The sequence below is a fragment of the Molothrus aeneus genome, chromosome 8 (genome assembly GCF_037042795.1).
Source record: "Molothrus aeneus isolate 106 chromosome 8, BPBGC_Maene_1.0, whole genome shotgun sequence".
Classification (NCBI taxonomy): domain Eukaryota; kingdom Metazoa; phylum Chordata; class Aves; order Passeriformes; family Icteridae; genus Molothrus; species Molothrus aeneus.
In genome coordinates, this window is record NC_089653.1 from 11,429,014 (window position 1) to 11,446,660 (window position 17,647).

The 17,647-nt window shown below is 36.1% G+C and overlaps 1 protein-coding gene across 29 annotated transcripts in view; it reads right to left on the reverse strand.

The window, feature by feature from the left end:
* KCNMA1 (potassium calcium-activated channel subfamily M alpha 1) overlaps nt 1-17,647 on the reverse strand; it is a 415,621-nt gene that overhangs the window by 38,961 nt on the left and 359,013 nt on the right. For all 29 annotated transcript variants that reach the window (XM_066554104.1, XM_066554103.1, XM_066554096.1 and 26 more), the window contains 3 exons: nt 17,420-17,543; nt 14,305-14,529; nt 10,975-11,167 (listed from right to left, as the gene is read on the reverse strand). In XM_066554104.1, the coding sequence (XP_066410201.1) occupies nt 10,975-11,167; nt 14,305-14,529; nt 17,420-17,543 (542 nt within the window). The remainder of the gene's footprint in view (nt 1-10,974; nt 11,168-14,304; nt 14,530-17,419; nt 17,544-17,647) is intronic.

A 17,647-nucleotide genomic window follows, 5' to 3' on the forward strand; every position in this document is an offset into this window, starting at 1 on the left:
ATATTTAATTAGAAGTTAGAATAGTAACAATTTGCAAATTTTTGAGGATTTACAACAGATATACACAATTTCTAAAACACACCACTGAATATTTTAAACAAAATGGCCAAGCCCCTGTTCTGAATCTGATTTTCTTTACAGCATAAACTATTTTTGAGCAAGCTCACACTTGTGGCTAATGACTTAAGAATGTAACTGCAGAGCTGTTAGTCCTATTAATTAATCGATTAAACAAATAAGTAACATTTTATCAGGCCCCACACTACACTGCCTGATTTCAGTCTCTTGTTCTTTTCTTTAGAGGAGCTGTTTCAAAAATGCCTGCCTGTCTTTGCCTTCACTTGGACATGCATTACTAAGTCACAGAACAAGCAGACTGGCAGGAACTTTGGAGCAGGAACCCCAACATGGGTGTACTAGCCTGTCTACATACTACCAGCCTGTCCATGCGTTTAAGAAAAACCTCTGTCAAACTTACAGAAAATATATATACTGTAAACATTGTAGGGATACCTTCCCTCTCACTAATAACCAGTAATCATGCTCCTAAATTAGTATTTAGAGTATTTGACAATTAAAGTTGAATAAAAAAATTAAGCAAGCAACCAAACTTCAAATCAACATGAAAAGTGGAATCTCCATTATACTTCCACAGGATCTGATTCAAAGTTCTAAGGAAAGTTTGCAAAAGATCAAATATTGCTATGACATTACAGACATTTTGTAAGATCTTAATCCTGTCTCTAAATAAGCCACTACAAAAATTCCATTAGCCAGAAACTTATTTGGGTGTGTTGAATAGAAATAAATTCCAAGAACTAGTTCAGAACTTTCTTCAACAAAAACTCCTACCACACCATTTACAAAATTAATAATTTAATTTTCAGCTCTGGTTTGCTCAGATGTTTAAAAGCTGCAAAAATAATGTATTATTAGGAGTAAGCACAGCAGTATTGATTCTCCAACAAAGGCTGTGCCTCAAGTTAGCCTGAATATCCTTTCCTGCAGATGCTGAAAGAACTAGCAGGTTCTTGATAACCAGAAGCTAGCAATCTTTCAGAAAATGCTTATTATGGAAAGTCTGGGCTGTCTCATATTTAATCACGTCAAACTTAAATCAAGAGGTCTTTCTTGAAAACAAAATGCCAAAAATTTTATAAATTTTATCTAAAGCTGTCAAAGTTCTGCAAATCACTAGCAGGTGATAGATTCTGCTTTTCTGCTTTGGAGATCACAAGCTAGGATTTACCTAGAAAGAACAAAAATCCAGCTTTCTCCTGTATTGGTATTAGACAGGTAAAGCCTGCTAGATACTGATGCTTTGTATCTTCTTCCACAGTAAAGCAAAACCAGTGACATTGATCTCTAGAAAAACCCCATCACCTTTATGAATATAAATAACCATTTATTAAGCAAACAATACGTAGTGAAGCAAAGAAAGACACCAGAATTATGCTCATGAGGCTGCCTGCTGTGGTACATTACTTTCAAACTATCTTGTATTCCTGCAATATATTATCTATATGCTCCATTTTCTTGAAGTTATCTTCATAATCAAGATGCTATCACAAGTATCGTGGGCACTGGAACTATTTTTAATTTTCATTTAAAGAGCAATTAAAGAAAGACAATGGATACACAAGATAATAAAGTAAGTGATTAGCAGCATGCAAATGACATAGGCTTAATGATAATACCCTATTCTATTCTCCAAAGGGCCTGTTGAGAGAAACCCTTCCTACATGTGGTTGTGCAGCTAATGTGCCTCAGCCTACAATTACAACATTGCTGACACCATTAACCACTGAAACAACATCACTTCATGAAATCCTTGTTGTCTCATTAAAATGCAAAGGGTCAGGTAATTTACCAGCATTGTGTGTCTACTTTTGTTGTGGGTAATTAGCAAGCATTACCCAGCATGGACTCCTACTGGGAAATAGTTAAACTGTGAAATATTAAAAAGAATTTTTTATATTTGATGGGAACTTGAAAGATTTAGGATTATAACAGCAACATACAATGTATTCAAAGCCATGAAATACAGACCTTTTACACATTTCATGTCATAAAATTTTTGTGGTTGGTTATCTTTGAAAATTAACTTCAAGTTTTAAAAATTTTCCTCAGTATAATTGGATCTAGATACGCATCTTCTTATGCAATTAAGAACTTTTAGAAAATACACAGAGGGAGATGCAAAACACCTTACAGTTTTTTAAAGACTTACATATGGTTTCTTAAAAATAGTTTTTTTAAAAGTTAAAACACAGAGGTGGGTGCAGTACATTCTAATACTTATGTGCCCTTTTGTCTTGCTAATTGCAGCCTCATATCACCATTTAAGGGAACCTTGATAACGCTCACTATCAGCTCACATCTTGTCAGGGAGCAGAATGGTCTCTTATTCTTTAAATGGAAGTTTTGGAACATAAAACACATTCCAATAAAAGTGAACAGAAAATTATGAATTCATTAAACTACTTTGGTATCTTGTGCTATATATAATATTTATATTCCAACTACTGTAAAATATGCTTTAATATCTTTAGGCAACTCTAAGGACTTAAATATTTATAAAATGGCTAAAGATAAAGTATAGCTCTCTTATTCCTACATACAGATGATGTAAGGCATGCAATCAAAGACAATAACACTTTCAACCCATTTGTCATCTTAAAGGAGCCTTTCAGCTTCAGATCCCTTGTGTGCAATCTACATAAGAGTTGTTGCCTACATAGGCAACTCCAGAGGAGTTTGCTCCTTAAAAACTACCAAGAGTGCTATACTTCACATAAAACAGGGTTTTCTGAAAACGGAGACAAAACTATAAATTTGCAAGGAAAACAGCTCCGAGTGGGGCTTCAAAATACTGCTGTATTTATCTCTGGGACATCTGGGAACAGGAAGCATTTTGATTTAATATTTCATAACATAGAGGCAATTGCTTCCTTGCCTGGTGTATAATTAATGCTCATAAAAAGAGTGCGTTTTTTTATTTCTCAGCATCAGAAATGCACAAAATAGTACACCTCCATAATAGGGGGTTTGCTTTCAAGATGTTGAATAGCAAATAATAATAAATTTGAGTTACCATAAATTTATAACAGTTTTGGGATGCTTAAATATAGTTTAAGTATGAGATCACATATTTGATGTACTGTATTATCTACCTCCTTCATCCTGTTTTATTTTTCTCTGGCTGAAGCAGAAGATATCTTAAAGCAGAAGAGGAAGAAGCAATTGTGAAAACTGAAAGGTATTTGGGCTAGGACCTTAAAGTATTTCTCAAAACCAGAGAAAATTGTATCAAAGGAATATGTCTCTCCAGTCATTCATCCAACACATTTTTAGTGTTTTATAAGCAATAAAATTGAAAACCCTCTTTTCTTAATAGTTTTTCTCTCTTTCCATGAGAACTTTGAGAGAGGTGGGGAACTACTTTGCCTACTAATTCCAGCAGGCAACACTGGTGTCCAGCTGCAAGGAAAGGTACCAAAAATGTGAAGGATGCTGCAAGGGATCCTTCCTGTCAAGGGTTTCATGTGAAGACTGGAAGCCTAGCAAGGTCCTCACAGAGCTGGTTTCTTACAGCACAGGAAAAAAAGTTAAGTGAAAAGCCTCTCTCCCACACAGACTCTTTAGTTTATTTAAGTCCAAATCTTGCAAAGACCTGCACATAATCTAACTTTACACAGGTGGACAGTTTCATTGAAGTCAGAGAGATTTATTAACCTGTATAACATTGAGCACATAAGTTTTGGAACAAGCAAGGCATCAGATTATAAACTTGCCAGGGCAAAGGCCATATTTTATTCTTGTATATATCAGGACTATGACAACAAGCTCTTAATTCCATCTAGAGCTCCAGTGTGCTACCATAAAATAAATAACAGCTATCAACTGATCCATCTAGTTCAGCAGGATAAGAAATTATGTGCATGTTGCAAAAAGGTAATACTGAGTTATTTATCACAGAGACCTGATCTTCAAAAATTGGGCTATTTTTTGTGTGTAAATAGTGATATGGGACATGTCTGGTCCTTATCTCATTTTTCAGTTATTAACTTCATTAATTAGGATGGTCAGCTTTTGTTTTAGAAAGGGCTAATGAAATCAAACTACAACCACCTAAAATTCAGTTAGCTAAAAAATAATCACTCAACCAAGTAGAAAATTTTGTTAATTGGATTATTACTATTATTGCAACAACTGATGCTAACAAAAGGAACATTCAGAACCAGTGTAAAAACATCCTTAATCAGGTGCTAACTCCTACACTAAACCATCAATCCTGCAAGCCAGTAACCCTGATGTTAATGTAAAAAACCATTTTTGAAAATGTGACTGGAGGATTGATACTGTCTTGGAGAGATCTTTCAAAACATCTGTATGAATTAGGTAATTATGAGTTAGTTTAAGTATAACAAGCATTCTGCAGTCTAAAAGACATTGATATACAAAGACACACAGGAATAGAAGGGTTGAAAAGAATAAAGCTAATGTCATAGCTCACTTTTAAAAACTACCCCAAATCTTTCACTTTCTGCCTTATTTATTTTTAATAAAATAAAAAAAATTAAAATTAAAATTAATAGTGATTTTAAAAAAATTTTAATCACTATTCTCTTATTTATTTTTAATATTACATCTACATTTAACATTCTACATTTACTTATAAGCTTTCTAAAGAGGTAAAGTAGCTCCTTAAATTCTGCAATTATTTAGTGCAGCTAAATAGAGTTTGATTTTCTGCATTAAAAAAGCAAGATTCTTTATTCCTACGTTTTTATTAAATATAACAAATTAAACATAGGAAACAGTGCTGGAGTTGCCACAGAATATTGAATTCCATAAAAACCTAAAAATTAACTTCATCTATGATTATCCAAGCCTATATTCTGAAATATTAACTTTGAACCTTATGACTATAAAATAAAAAATATAAGATTCAACATTCACTAAACCCCCTCTCCTTCAGGAATAAAACTATTGCTTTGAATTTATAAAGAGTTTTCTCTAGCAGCATTAAAATACAGTTATCTCCAAGAAAGGGCAAAAACCATTGCTAACAAAGCACTTCAGACAGTATTTATCCTTTCCCCTTATTTAAGAATTTTCTCTCATTTTCAATCCAAATAATATGGTTTTTCTGCCTTTTTCTAACACTTCAGAAATAAAGCAATCAAGGTTTATTGATTGATAGAGGTGGAAAATAATATATTATCTGCAATCACAATGGAAAACAGATCTCAAATTCATTTTATTAATGAATTTCTTGCAGCAAATTGTGAGACTAAGTTCATAAAACTTTGCAATGATACAAGAATTAGTTATCCAATTGTGAAATAAGTCTAAAGAAACTCTGTCTGTTTCTGTCCTTTTAATCAAAGTTTAAGACAGCTCCAACAAAAGAAGACAATGAAGTTTTAAGTGATTTTTAAAGGAACTGGATCAAATGAAATGAAACTTGTACAGGGCTATTTTACCTTGTGCAATTTGTTACACTTGGAAGTCAGTGTGTAAAATTCTGAGTATGTTTACTTGATTTTATAGGATTTTCCCTAGAATAATCCTGCCATGATGTATGAAATGTATTACCCAGGAGTTCCTCCAATCTTCATGTTTTTCTCTTTATTCTCTCTTGTTGGAGGATCTATTATGAGAACTGTAAATGAGGGCCCTAAAAAGATCTCTCATGTGTTGAAATAGTGTTCCTAGGGAAAATTCTCATAAGTTGAAGTCATTCAGAAAACAGCTGCAATTGTTACTTTGCTGAAATACATCTACACTGCTGTACTGTGATCTGTCTTAGAATGTCTATGGACAAAATGTTACTATACAGCCTCCCCTTTCTGTACTTTAGACCTGCTTGGAGCTATAAGATCACTTTTCTTTATTGTTTAGTAAGTGTTTTTTAATGAAATGTACTGCTCTTACTATATAGGACTCAAAATAAGCTCTAAATCACTATCCAATAAAAGAAAATTATTGAGTTGGATATCTAAAGTTACTACCCAGAGGCTACTCTGGTACAGTATTTATAAATCTCTAAACAGTTAGGTATAATTGTCTTTCTGGGTTTTGGGAAGAAAGCCAAATAGCAGCTTTAGTTACAACTGAAGATAAATATTTTGTGTCGGGCCATGTTCATCTGGTGGATAAAATAAGAAGTAAAATCCCCACAAAGTAGGACTCTAAGAAAAAAACAGGAAGCATGAAAAACTAAATAGGAATAGTCAATGGATGATACTTGAAGAAGAAAGGATGGAAATGTCAACAAAATGAAGGAAAGGAAAATTACTGGAGGTCTCCCAACTTAACAGCCAAGGCAGAACCCATCACACATCCAGTCCTCCAGGGTGCTTTGGAAAAATGTTATGACTGAGGAGCACATGTTATGACTATGGATCTAATATTCTCTGGTCTGCTCTCCAAAATAATTCTTGATGAAATAATCTTAATTTCTGTTTGAGGGAACAGAATGAGAAACAGAATGTACAATAAAAACCAATCTCCAGTACCCAGGGGTGACCTTTTTATCCAACACAAACACACAACTCCGTACAGATCTTTCTAGGAAGAAAATCAGTCAAGATCTGTAAGAGGTAATCAAGACAAACACAGGGCTTCCTTGTCAAAAATAAGGTTGAGTTTATAAATAATTTTGTGAAGAGCTGGGCCAAGACAGCATTTTGTACTTCAAAATCTGAGAAATCTTAATGAAACAATAGTGTGCTGCAGCTTCAGTGGGATACACTTTGGCCTTTCTGTCCTTGGAATCTAGGTTCTAGGTCTCCCAAAGGCAATGAACTGCCTGGATGATTTCCAAAAGCTCATTTTCAGGACATTAGAGTCTGCAGCCCTAACCTCTAGCAAGCCTACAGAGCTGCCCAGTCAGCTTTGAAACGATCAATGCAGACAGCCCTGAGAACAATTTCAACGTGAGAACTTCCAACAGTACAGGTTTAATTTGAAAGAACTTCTTTTCTTTTCGAGTAGAAGTACATATTTTATGTAAAGGAGACCAGAAAATCCTTTCAAAACTGTTAGTAAGCTTTTCTTCCTTAAGAAGACAGGTTGTTTGCACACGCAGTTCTGTGTAGCCATGCATCTGGTCGTATGTTGCCAGACAGCTGATGATGAACATAGATTTGACAACTTAGATAGTTTGCTGCCATCCCCTCTGGATATGCTAGGTCATTTGTAGCTCTGGTCCAGATTATTATTTTTTTCCCTGTGTCTTGGAACTTTGAGTTGGATTTTTCTTCTGTGGAAGATCGAGGCAGAGCACTGTGCTTAGATGAGATCCAATTCTGGCAGGATCAGTTACGACCCAAGATGGGCAAGCCAGAGGACAAAAATGTTGCTGCACTACTTATAGAAGGTCCAGATAATTGATAATTACTGTCAACCAGTTTGAAAACCTGGGGATATTATAACACCATAGGGAAGTACTATCAAGTCTTCAATTCTGTATGAGAATTGCTGTGTGTGTTTTAAGTTCATCTATCTTGCACTAGTAGTCAGAAAATCCTTTGTTGATGCAAACCAGATTAATTCAGAGCTGATTTTTCAGCAGTTAACTTAATCCATTGGGAATTGCTAGCCCTATTGTTATAGAAATTTCCCTTTCAGCAAAGTATGCTGTCATGTGTCCACCAACTTGCTTCTTCTGCAAGATCCTTCCTCTCAGATTGCACCTGGGTTCTGTTTCAAAGCTACATCCCTGGCTGGAGAGGGCATGTTTGGATGGATACAGAAATACATTTTTATATGCCTAGGACTGAGAGTGACTTTGGCGTTGAAGCAGGTGATGAGGATGAAGCACTAAGAAAAAGGGAATGAAATCCCAAAATGTGTGATTCTCTTCCTGCTACCAACTTAAAGCAAAGGAGTTATAGACATAGGCCTGTACTTCAACACTTGCCAACAATTATGGCTTATCTGATGGTTAAATAAATTCACATCCTGGTTTTATGGCACCCTTCTTGTACTGGTGTCACCTTTTGCCTAAAGCTGAAATTAAACAATCACAGATACAAACTAGAAAGATCCTTGTATATTCAATAACTTATCAATTAAATGACTGCATTTTTTTCAGAAATGTAAACATGAATTATATATCAGGTTTTCATATGAGATTCCATCACTTACTGACTACATAATTATATGTATGAAATACTATTTATTTAGCCAGAATAGCAAGGGTAAGGTCATACTGCTAAATTCCTCACCAAAAATCTTGCAGCTCACCCCATACATTTCTTAGACTGCTCACATATTTTTGTTTTATTTCTTCTCTTTTCAACATCCTGTCACAGGGCAACTGACCTTCTGCCACACCTCCATATTTTCTAATGTCAGTGTTTCTGATGATCAGTAACAAAAGTAACATAAAAGAATAACACAGAAGATCCAAGCATGATATTGATGAGGATGTCTTAACTCAAAATCATGCATTAAGATCTAGAAAAACTCAGGCAAGCAATACACAAATGTAAAATGACAACTTGCTCTATAAATAAAGGTACTTAATTGCTGGCAAGAATCTGTGAGTTTGTTCTAATATGCTGTTTCTTGACCAGCAAAAGTTGAATCACCTACTTTATGTAATTGTCATGATAGTTGTGTCTACCGTATGTTAAAGCTGCATTTCAGAAACAAAAATGTCACATTGCATATAATTTCCAGTAAAGTTTGTGCTATGCACTGATTCTAACTGCTTCTGACAGTCTAATCATTTTATTCAAGGTCTTTCATGAAAATTTACGGTACTGAAAGGAGCAGAACCAATTCAGGAGTTGTGGATTTCATAAACAGAGAATTTACTGTGAAGATAATTGTTTTCTGAAGCAACTGGGCTTGCAAGAACCCCTCCTTATTCAGTCCTTCCAATTAAAACAGGCTGCTGGTTACCTGCCTAATGTTATGCCCTGTTTCCCCAGAACAGCTATGGAAAGAGTCACCTTTAATTTTTTAACATGCAGTCCAGTATTTACCTGAAGAAATGTCAAAAATTTCTAAAAATGTGCTCACCTATTTCTCCTCTGCTTCTCTGAATCAGCAACATTTAAAAGGGCTAAAGGGATTTGGACTATGGCCAGTGAACACTTCCTGACCTACAGGGGCTATTGCTGCAGCAGCAACCTGGGTATTAGAGAGTCACAGAACAATTCAGTCTGGAAAGGACATTGGAGGGTCTCTGGTCTTATTTCCTGCTCTAAGCAGGGTCAACTGTGAGGTCAGATCAGCTTCTTTGAGCTTTATACAGTCAGGTCCTTGAATACCTCCAAGGATGGAGAGTAAAAAATGACAGGTGTTCATGTGGTGCACAAGACTGGATATTGACAGGTTTCTCTATCCTCACTGAGGGATGGTGTGACCCTGTGTACTCCCAGAGGTAAAATAAAACAGTCAAGTGCTGGAAATGTCTCTAACTTCTAAGCAAAGATAGAAAATTCTCTCAGACTGTTTGTGCTTAAGAAGAGATTCTTGATTATTTTAATTATGTGTGTGACAGGAGACTGAGAGAGATTTGACAAATAGCCATTAGCCTGGTAGTGGAAGTACAGATTTAGTTTTGAGATACAGAATTTCAGATCCCAGGGCTAAACCACCAAAACAAGGAACCTCTGTGCATGTCTTCCACTTCTGCAATGAGTTTCCTACTCATGACTACAAGCTATCAGAGTGCGAGCAAGTTGGCCTCACAAATTTGTGAAGAAAGAACTCTAAAATATTTGGGGTTGTGTTATTTCCAGACCACAGATATGAAACTTTCAACATTCATGGGATTGAAAACAATCAGTTTCTTCCTTTTCTTCTCTAAATCTACTTCTTATCCAGAAAACTGTCCTATTTGACTTTGAAAAGTTCAAACTTTTAGCTTCCTGGTACAACTTAATTCCAGTACTGAATTCCACTATTTTATTGCTGATTCTAAGAAAGAATTTTCTATGTTCAAGTTTCTATATTCAAGAAGTTACACTGCAACCTCTGATTTTTGTCATATAATTCCTATTTCCTGATTAGAGTGTAAAGAGGAAAATCTGAACTTAATCTTAGTTCTCACAGTCCTTGAGGGAAAACTATCTCTAGATCAGGCTCACGGGGAAACTGCAGACCAAAGCACAAGCCTTTCCACCTACATTTGCAGCAGAACTAGATCCAGAGGGAATACTTACTGCTGCACTTAATAGGTTTATCAAAGGTAGGACTTCAGCTGCATAAGCTGCAGGACCCTTCAGGGATGGGAAGATGATTGTTTTTGCACTGATGGTCTTTGCCAGGGTGCTTATGACTGCTTTGCAGCTGCTTTGCACCGGCACAGATGGTGTAAAATAGCCTTTGGCAACCTATGAATCAGTCCCCTACTCTCAGGAAAGATTGAAAGATTTTGTTCAATGTTCTTAAATGGGATGAGTGCATGTCAAACCATGGGAAGAAATCAGCTTTGAGTTAATTCTCTGTGGCTTCTTGAGCAAGAAGGCGCAAAAGCTGTAAAGAAAATTAAAAGTTCTTGTTCTTTTTATTTTACTTTTTGGCTTGTGTTATTAAAACTTGCATTTTCTCTGTAGTTTCAATGTGTTTTACATAAAAAGAAATTTTGTTAGATAGAATTCAGGTATTCCAAAGAATAACTGCAAGTTATCACTGGTTATATAACAGCAACTCACCCTGTAAAGAAAGCCACAGTGAGAAAACGAAGTTTTTATACATTATCTAGGAAAATTTTAAAATGAGAAAAAATGCCAGTTTCATGTTCATTCATTTTTCCTCTGAAAGATGTGCTCTGTGATGTAGCAGAGAAACTATGTGACTGTCCCTTTAAAAGCCATCATACCAATCAGCAGGTTTAACTGTCAAGCAAGCTGATGTAGGGCTCTTTGAATTACTGAGTGAGGGATATTCTTCCTGCCAGGTCCTGTCCCCTGCAGGCACTGCAGAGAAGTATTATAGGGCAGTCCTTACCTTGGGAATTAGCCTGCAAGACCCCAATGCTGTCATCAAACTGCATAGATTTGATGTTGAGTGACGCCAAGATGCATTCCTTGTCCTGCAGCGAAGCATCATCAATATTATTCTGATTGGCTGACAGGATAACGCACATGTCGCAGAGGTTGATGTTGACAGCCCTTAAATCAGCCCGACTTAATGGCGTACCCTTCGGCACAGCGAGGAGAAAAGGGGGGTGCAGGAGAGGGGAAAAAAAGAAAAACAAATTAAAGATTGAGAAGGAGCTTTGGGAAATTATTTAACAAGTATCTTTTTTATGCTCTGACATTAAGCTGGTCTAACTATGTGCCAGGGAATAGGAGATGTGTGCTAATCTAAAGGGTAGTTGGTGCTGATGGCAGCATTTTAGGTTCAGTCTCAATACTCAGTCAAGCTATTACTAACAAACAAGAAACAGGAATAATGCCAGCATTCTACATCTCATCAGTGACTTGAAATTGTCTTGATTTAAGCTGCTATCATGTGGCAACCTCTGGCTCTCTGAATATAACAAGGGGGGTGTTTTAAATGTCTATTTATCTATTACCAAGCCACAATGGTCTTGGGCAAAAGAACAGCAATTTAAACAGGAAAGCATTACGTGTCCTGCACATTTGAAATGCAATCAGGACAAAGCTATTTTTTTGTACCTAAAGCAATATACAGAAAAGGTTAATCCTTTTCGAAGCACGCTTTTGGTGCTTCTAGAAGGAAAACACACTGAGCTTCAAAGCTGTGTGATTAAACCCTTTGAAACAGAAGCAGGACTTTATCCTAATGGGCACAGCTTGTGCAACGTTCCCTGTTCCACAATCCTCAATCAGAGAATGGAATCATTAAAATGAAATGCTGTGGTAGCCTGCGGATTTTTTTCATAGTTAACAAAGCTGAGATATGACATTTAACATGATATTTTTTTGTTTAAAATACACTTGCCTTCCACATTCAACAGTCCACAACTGTAGTTACAAATTATTAACTCTACATCACAGGGCTGCAAGATCCAGGAAATATACTCCTTTTTTTTCAATGGAAACTAGATTCAACTCTGCTGTCTCACATGGATTGGTACCCAAAGACCCCGATGATGAGGAGACATAACTGTCCCAGTGTCATGCAGTGATTTTCATAAAATCAAGTCAAGACCCTAGTCTTCCATCTCCTGATCATTCATGGTGAATACCTCCTGAACTCCACTGGGAGTACTCAATGCAAAAGTAAATTTAAAATGCACACAGTGAAGGAAGAGGTCAATTCTTATTCAGTGTTTGCCAGTTTAATTATTCCAAGTAATTTTCAATAATTTGAGGCACGGAACCTTGTGAAAAGCAGTATGTATCAAACAGATATGATTTCATTATAAACTGCTCCAAAGTTAGAATATGATTATTCCAGCCACCTTAATCCTGCCCTTTGTCCCTGTACTGTGCACCAAGTGAAGCAGGGTTCCTGTGGGGAAAAATAATATGCAATCATGTAATTAATTAAAGGCTCACTCCTAATGATTTTATGCAAAGGGACAGAATTAAGGCTGCCTGAGGATATTTAAAATTGGCATTTGCCTACTTTTTAAGAGTTTACTCAGGAGCTTAAAGGCATCTTTTAATACAGACTTTAAATTACACTTTTTTTTTAAACTAGAACAAATGTTTTCATATTCAGCTGTAACCACATCTCCATCAGATATCAGCAGCAAGTTTTACCTTGTGAACCAAAGCACAGAGAAGTATGAAAGTGGCCTCCCTTTAACAGGTTCCTGCAAGTATAATCTCAGACCCCTAAGTACATTTTAAAATTAGTATAATTACATCAGATATTTTAAATTTATATCACCATTTTGAACCAGATAGGCTGCAAAAAAATGGAAGTAACAGGAATGAAGTCTGTATGGTCTTCAGCACCCTTGATGACTATGTCAGATACAATTCCTTTATAAATTTCTGTATTTTTAAAGTTGCATCAACTAACTATTTAAGCTGTTCAAATCAAAATTAATCTAAAGCTATTCTGAATTTTGGTGTAAACTGGGGAAAGTAAAGCTGGTGTACATTTATTTTATGCCTCTTCAGAATTCAGAATCAAAACTTTGCAAAAAAATATTGTAGTAATGGATAAAAATTACATACTGGAAACAGTGGCAGGATTCTATTCTGCTTGATAGTTCAACAGTATTATCAATTTAATTCTGATTCTCTAGTCTTTAGCCTTCACAGTGACAGGAATTAAAAGGAATTGGCAGAAATAGGAGGATATTAACTGACCAAATCGGATATTGACACAATTTTTGTGACAGCAGAGAATCTTGTGACACCGTCTGTTGGATCAGGTTACAGAAAAATGCCAAGGGCTAACACTAAAACTGCATTTACAGTAACAAAGACCTACAGTCTGAATTAATCAAAAAGCAAAGACAGACTTTTCATTCTATAGCTATTTTCCCAATTATTCATTTAAGGTTACTTCCATCATTGATTTATTTATTTTTAACTGCTGAAATGAAATTACTAAGAACTAGTAAACTTATAATTTTTTATTCTTAAAAAATATCTAAACTAACTTTACTATATAACATGCTGAGCATTTCCTTTCACTTATACCATGGGCTCCCACATGTCATTTATAGCTATGATCACCGAAGATCACCAGCTTGGGGGACTTAATTTGTTAGTCCTGGAGCTCTTGATTCTACATTTTGGTCATATGAGTGAATCAAAATGATATATAGGAGAAAAAGGGCTTTTGCAGTTTTAGTGGCTGTGCCTACCAAGATCAATTGGAGCTTTTCATTGATTTAAGAAGGGTCAGGGTTTTTCTGTACTTTCATACAGGACTCTGAACTGAAATGCCAAGGCAGTGTTCCTTATAAATCAGGCCAGTCCACAGGAAGTCTTTATGAATACATATAAATATTATGTAGACAGAGTAACAATTTTTTCAAAGGTTTTGTGGGTATAAAACCATAAATAATATTATAAATAACTACTGTCATTCTGTCAGGGAAATCACAACATCAGAACCAGCTCCATGCAGGGCACTACAGTGAATGGTCAATACACAACACAGCCAATACATCTGATAGCAGCTGAAATTCATCCGATGAGGATGAGAAGGAACCAAACACTGCAGCAAATAACATCTAATAAGGTCTCACAGGGCTCTGTTTTTATAGACACAGTAAAGGGAAAATCTAAGTCCTCAGGCCTATAAGTAGACAAAAGTAAAAAACCCTAAGATCAAAGTCAATACGAATCTGTCCAGCTGGTGTCCTAAATAACAAAGTATCAATAATATGGCTTTTGAACTTACAGGCAAGATTGAAACCTTGGGGAAGTTATGCAGTGTCTCCCATTCCCTTCTCAGGTATTCAAGTGAACCCACAAACACAATGTGCTTGAGTTCATGGTAGTGAAAGTTGCTGGCTCGTAATGGCATCACTAAATTTCTTAATCCAATCAAAGCAGATTTAACATCCCCAAATATGCAAACGACTACATGCCCACTTAAAACTGTCATCGCTGCTTCACTTCGAGTCTAAAAAAAAAAACAAACAAAACAAAACAAAAAGACAAGGGAAAAATGAAACAAAGGGAATCTTAAATCATATATTGAGTTTAAAACCAGGAAAAATACAACTGTCAATATTGTTCATGCACAAAGAAGTAGTTTGATACAGCTATTTATTTTACCCTTATTTATATTTCATTAAATGTGCTCAGTAGAAAAAAAAAGTTCTTGTTTGCAAATCCTCTGGCATTTGGGAAGACATAGTATTTGACCAAATTCTGGTCCTGTGCAAGTTTCTATACATGTGGATTGTGACTCTGGCTACAAAATACTGTAGGTTTAGCTAAGGATTACAGAAAAGAGGTGCAAAGTCATACCCTAGTTGACAAATCACTGGATGGGTTTTTTTCATCGCCAATTTGGAAAGGAAGATGTTGAGTGTCCAGTGTTCCTAGTAGGGCTTTGTGATATTACTCAGATCTTGTGAGTTGAGGACCATACTTTCTTAGATTCAAAGCTCTTATTCAAGGACAAGCTGCTGCTTCCCTGAGAAGCAATCCATGAATGTCTTACACTGCTCTGCCTTCCAGTGGATGCCCACTATATGCCACAGAGCTTCTCTCAGTAACAAAATACGAGTGCAAGTTTGTGACTAACACTAAACTTTCAGGCCAGTTGGACTTACTGAGGAAAAGGTCTCATGGAGAATATTTAAACAGTGTCCAGAATTATCTTCTTGTCTCAGTGAAAGAATAAATTTTTGCACTAATTTCAGCATTGTTTAGTTCAGTTGAGCAGGCAACTCAAACACCAAGATGATTAAATAAACCCACATGGAAAAAATTACCTTAATTTCTGAAGCCATTCTTGGCATTGTAGTGCTCCATCACGTACTTGGAGAACCACTGATACCATATTGCCAAGAAATTGTACACTCTCTACCATTACACAGAAGTTTTGCCAATGAACAAAACTAAACCAGTGGCAATACGCAAATTTTTCCTCTCAGATATCCACACTATAAGTCATTTTCCTAAATTACAGAAGCATGGTTGTGTGCAATTAAGATTGGAATATGTGGCAGATATGTTCATTATGTCAGAAGAATGGGAACTCTGATTAGAAGTTTTCTCATCAGTTAAAAATTGCATGAGCTTTCAGTTTCCCCAGAGAAATTACACTGATTTTCATACAGCTTAACCAAGAGAGTCGGCTTGGCCCTTCAGACAGCAGAAGACAGGAGCGAATCCTCAAGTGAAGCATTTAAGTTGTCCCATGCCTCTGCCCATGCATCTGGAATACTCAGACTTTACAAGACAGAGATCAAGTCTTGAAAGCAGGTATGTAAAAAATATCACTCCATAAATCTGTAAGTAGCCATGTATGGCAAAAATCCCTTCTAACTACCTGATACTGCTGAAATGTCACAGAGCCAAAACAGACCTTGGGCAGAAAAATTAATTCTTTTCTGATTGGGACATCATCAAGTATCAATTAGAAGACAACCTGGGAAATCTCATTATCTTCAAATTATGCACTAATTTGTACTTGTGTGGTCTCTAAGGACAGCATTAAATTTGCATAGATATGAATGTAGACATAAATTGTGGACTGTGAGTTTGAAAAGGTGTAGGGAATCATTTTGCTGGGACTGTATTGGCGATGATGCGTGAAGCAGAAAGAACCAGGGCAGACTTGCAGATTCACAGGCTGGTAGTGGAAAAAACTAACATGGCATAACATAGAGATGATGACTGTGTCACTCCCCAGCACCATTTGTGGAGGAACACTTTTCAGTGTAGGGCAACATGTAGTTTGTCAGCTAAAATGTGTTTGTACCACAAAGGAGGATTTTTATCTCTATTACAAAATGTACAGCAGGGCTACCCCTTCTTACTTGCTGATTACAAATAAATGATGCTATTTAAAGCTGTTCAGGAAAACTCCATCTCAAAGCTCCATCTCCAAAATTTGGAATTTACTTGCTTGGCTATTTAAACACTGATATTGCAATTCCAGGCAATGTCAGAGTTATTACAGAAACCCCTGAGGAGAACTGGAGACAAGCTTTTAACCCCTGATTGCTAGAATAACTTGGGCTGTCACCATCATTGGCTACACCATACCACAGTGCAGGAAAATCTAAGAGAGCAGGCTCGGGAAAAGCTTTATGAAGTGCGACAAAGTGAAGATCCACCAGGGAGTTCATTTCAAATATAATCAGTTTTGCGTGTGAGATCTGGGGTTAGTTACTTGCTACTCTTAGGTATAAGTACATGAACACAAGTGGCATAAACTTTCAAAATAGACTGTGATAGGTCTCCTAATTATTTTTAATGACTTGAGTCAGTTTGATGGTTTTCCCAGTTAAAGGAATGAAACAAACATAGACAGGGCTCACTGCAACATGCTAGAGTCAGAGTAGGAGCATTACTTGCTCTGGCCTATTTGGGCATCTTGAAATATTGGGAATTGAGAGAGAAGTTGTAAAAGAGCAAAATTAATTAAAAATCAATTAACTATAATTAATAAACCATCAATAAATAAGAGGTAAGTCAAAACAACACTTGCCTGTGTTAGAATCATTACTGCCTTGTGTAATGAGAAAAGTGGGGTATGTAAGCATTCAAGTATTTCTAATCATAATTGTCTAAAAAGATTTAAACCAAATATGTAAATTTCAAACCAAATATGTAAAATTATGAAAAACAAATTCCCTATACTGGATGAATTTTTATTGCTGCACTGGGCATAAAGATTTATGCAATCAAAATTCTTTAACCAAAATCCTAGCTTTGGTTTCATGACTCTTGCTCCTGGATTTTGTGACAGTAGAGACTAACTTATTTATCCATTAGATACCAGTTCTATGGTTTAAATAACCTCTTTTCAAACACAACTCATCATCAATACCTACCAAAATGACCTTTTCGATGTCTTTGGCTGGACACCAATGAAACATCCCTGTAGAGTCGTATTTTTTCACGTTGGCATCCATATTGTCAATCTGCTCATTGCCAGGAATTAACAAGGGGTCATGCCTGGGGAAAAACAAGTTGAGGACAGCATAAATGGAAAATACTATGAATTATGGATGGAAAGATATCCCAAGAGCTGTGTACAAAGAGGGACAAAAGTAAAAAAA